A 3,862-nucleotide genomic window follows, 5' to 3' on the forward strand; every position below is an offset into this window, starting at 1 on the left:
TCTATGTCTTCCTCATGAGGGGGAGTGGAGGGACAGGCACCGATCTACTCTCTTTGGTGATCAGTGATAGGACCTGAGGGAATAGTGTCAAGCTACAACAGGGGAGGTTCAGACTGCATATCAGTAAAAGTTCTTCAATGAGAGGGTTGTCATGCACTGGAACAGGCTCCCCAAGGTCGTAGTCATGGCACCAAGCCTGTTGGAGTTTAAGAAGTATTTGAAATGTGCTCTTAGTCATATGGTCTGAATTTTTGGATAGACTTGTGTGGAGTCAGGAGTTGGGCTCAATGATCCTTATGGGTCCCTTCCACCTTGGGATATTCTAAGATTCTATGATTCTATGATCATTTTCTCTGAGCAGTGATAGTTTTACAGATAGATCAGGTTAGCCAGTGCTTTCTAGCCCATGACCCAACACTGATCCACTGTCTTGGTGGCTGCTCCCCCAGTATAGACACTGATGCCAGCAGAAGGATGGAGCTGGTCAAATTTCAAAAATCAGCTCCCCTTGGCAGTGGGGAATGGCCATCTCCATGCTCCCCACAAGCTGTCCCTCAAGCTGGCACTGCTGCTGTGCAGAGGAAATGGGCTGTAGTGTTGTACCAAACAGAGGTACTGCATGAAAGGGAAAATGAATCACTCCTCAGATTCCCTTCCCTCTGCCTTCTGGGTGCCCACTCTCTTCTCTGGGACTTCAGGGTTTCAGGTTCCCTGTGAATACCTGGCTTTAGTTCTTTCCCTGTGGCTGAGAGCACAGTGGGAGATCTCTCACCTTCAAAGGGGCTTAAGTCATGGCTCATACCAGGCTCTGCTGTCCCTGGAAGTACCCTGGGCTCCGCAGGCAGCTCCAGATGCCTCTCCTGAAGGACATCATCTATGGCTCAGATGTAGGAACAGTCCTGGTTATGTAATGCAGTGACCATTCACTGCCTCTGTTGTCAGTAGACATCCATGGGTAAGTCTTAAATCTAGCCCTTGGTCTCTGAAAGATCACAAATGTGACAATGAACCATTCCCTCCTGAACCAAAAGAGGAACAGACCCTTGTGGGCAGCAATTATTTGGGCCTTGGCAATGGTTTGGTAAAGACAACTCAGGCTCAGGCTTTGAGCATAGCATTCACAGAATCACAGAATCACAGAATCTCTAGGTTGGAAGAGACCTCAAGATCATCGAGTCCAACCTCTGACCTAACACTAACAGTCCCCACTAAACCATATCCCTAAGTTGGGGTGTTTCCATTTTAGTACAGCAATGTTATGAGAGTCTTCACTGACTCCCTCACAGTGTTAAATGCACATTTATACAGCTTTCATATGTGAGCAAACAGGTTCGTGGATTCATAGCACTTGGGGGAATCAAAATATTTAAATATTTATGCAGGGATGCAAGGAGCAGGAACAGCCATAATGACTAGATATATATATGTGTGTGTGTGTGTGTATGTGTGTGTGTGTGTGTATAATGAGAACAACAAAAACACAAAAACACGCCTGGAAGAAGATTACTGACGTTCATTTGTGGAGAGTGAAGGGATCTTTATAAGAACTGAAAAACATCCACCAAATCAGTTTCCTAACTGCATCCTTGAGCTGCTGGTTCCTCATGCTGTAGATGAGGGGGTTCACTGCTGGAGGTACCACTGAGTACAGAACTGCCAGCAAAAGGTCAAGGGATGGGGAAGAAATGGAGGAGGGCTTCAGGTAGGTAAAAGTGGCAGTACTAAGAAACAAGGAGACCACGGCCAGGTGAGGGAGGCACGTGGAAAAAGCTTTGTACCGTCCTTGATGGGAGGGCATCCTAATTACAGCCCTGAAGATCTGCACATAAGACAGCACAAGGAAAACAAAACACCCAGATGCTACAGTGACACTAATAATAAGAAGCCCAACTTCTGTGAGGAAGGCATCAGAGCAAGACAGCTTGAGGATCTGGGGAATTTCACAGAAGAACTGGTCCAGGGCATTGCCTTGGCAGAGGGGAAGGGAAAAGGTATTGGCAGTGTGCAGCACAGCATAGAGAAAAGTACTGCCCCAGGCAGCTGCTGCCATGTTGACACAAGTTCTGCTGTCCATTATTGTCCCATAGTGTAGGGGTTTGCAGATGGCAATATAGCGGTCATAGGCCATGATGGTGAGAAGATAAAACTCTGCTGCAACAAAGACAACAAACATAAAGAGCTGGGTAGCACAGCCTGCATAGGAAATGGCCCTGGTGTCCCACAGGGAATTGGCCATGGATTTGGGGACAGTCGTGGTAATAGTTCCAAGGTCAATCAAAGAGAGGTTGAGGAGGAAGAAGTACATGGGGGTGTGGAGGCGGTGGTCGCAGGCTATGGCTGTGATGATGAGGCCGTTGCCCAGGAGGGCAGCCAGGTAGATGCCCAAGAAGAGCCCGAAGTGCAGGAGCTGCAGCTCGCGTGTGTCTGCGAATGGCAGGAGAAGGAACTCTGTGGGGAAGGTTCTGTTGGACATTTGCTGCCTCTGGCCATGTGCACCTGTCACTAGAGGAAAAGACAATGACAAGGCAGAATTCTCTGAGCAAAACTCACACCTTCTCTCACAAAAATCACCATTCCCTGAGTTGAATGAGTCAGCTTGTTATCCAACCCACCCAACTGAATGACAGCATGCCTGACAGGTTATAATGGAGTTTGGGCACCTTGTTCCCAAGAAGAAATGCTCAGAGCAGTACCCAGCACTCCATGTCAGAACAGATGTTTACACCCACTTGCTTCCCAGACAAAGGAAGTAGGAGAGCCACGTACAGGTGGAGAAGTGAGAATGAGTACCACAATGCTCCAACCAGCTGACAGAGAGAAAAGCAGATGGGCATGCAGTGAAACCTACACCCTACCAAGCTTGCATGCCACCTAGAGACGTGACACTGCAGAGCAGGTACTCTTAGCCTCATCATTGTGTATCACCTTGCAGGACACAGGCTCCTTTCTTCCTTTGGAGGTTCAGCTGAGGAGATGGTGGTTCATGCCCTAAATCCCCAGGCGCTGAGAGTGGCTGATGTACTGGGTGTCAGAGGAGAGCAGGGGGTTGCTGCAGAGAAGGTGCCTGCACTGCAGGCCTGGCAGGAAGTGCCTGTATCCCCCCTCTCTTGGTGTTTCAGGCAGCAGCTCCCTCTCCCTCCCTACACAGATCACTGCTACCTGAAACTGTCCTTACTGGCAGCTCCTTCCCTGTCCCCACATCTCCTCCCTGCCATTGCTCACAGACCCTGTCCCACCTGCAGTGTGCTCAGCTCTGCCCTGCAGACACATCCTTTCCCAAGGCAATTTCCGGGGACATATTCATTGTGTTCAGTGGCTAAGGAGCTGCTGTGACTTGTCCAGAGAGCTCTTGAGGGCAGAAAAGTGAAAGAACAGACCCCACGGTGTTTCTTCCCTTCTGGCAGTGTAGCTGTTTATCTTCTTTTTCAAGAATATTCCCAAAGATGCCCTGGGAGTGCTGTGGAGCTCTGAGCAGCCTGCTCCAGGCATCAGCCCCTGGGCTCCAGCAGGACCCTGCCCTGCCTTGCCCTTGTTTGAGGGCTACTTCTAAACATGGCTTCTCCCTGCAGTGGCCTGGGCAGCTCCCCAGGCAGGCTGAGTACTGAGCCTCACAGGCAGCAGAGGCCTCTTCTGGCACACAGCCCCTGGGGCACAGCAGGGACCCTGCTCTGCACCACAGCCATGGTCACCCCTGCCCGCAACCCAGCTGCACAGCCTGGAGCCAGCCCTGTGAGAAGGAACCCTCATCTCCTGTAACTCTGACAGCTCTGGCAGGTAATTTCTGCTCTAGATCTTGTTATTCTTCTATTATCCAAAGAGAATTCTCCAAAGATAAATATCCAAAGAATTCTCCTGAAAGATC

At 49.8% G+C, this 3,862-nt stretch overlaps 1 protein-coding gene across 1 annotated transcript; it reads right to left on the reverse strand.

Moving 5' to 3' along the window:
* Positions 1-1,513: 1,513 nt before the first annotated feature.
* On the reverse strand, positions 1,514-2,473 carry LOC140000437 (olfactory receptor 14C36-like). The gene is made up of 2 exons (XM_072030319.1): positions 2,090-2,473; positions 1,514-1,930 (listed from the first exon to the last, which is right to left on the reverse strand). The coding sequence occupies exons 1-2, from the start codon at positions 2,471-2,473 to the stop codon at positions 1,514-1,516; spliced, it is 801 nt and encodes a 266-aa protein (XP_071886420.1).
* Positions 2,474-3,862: the final 1,389 nt, after the last annotated feature.

Source organism: Anas platyrhynchos, chromosome 32 (assembly GCF_047663525.1).
Source record: "Anas platyrhynchos isolate ZD024472 breed Pekin duck chromosome 32, IASCAAS_PekinDuck_T2T, whole genome shotgun sequence".
NCBI lineage: Eukaryota > Metazoa > Chordata > Aves > Anseriformes > Anatidae > Anas > Anas platyrhynchos.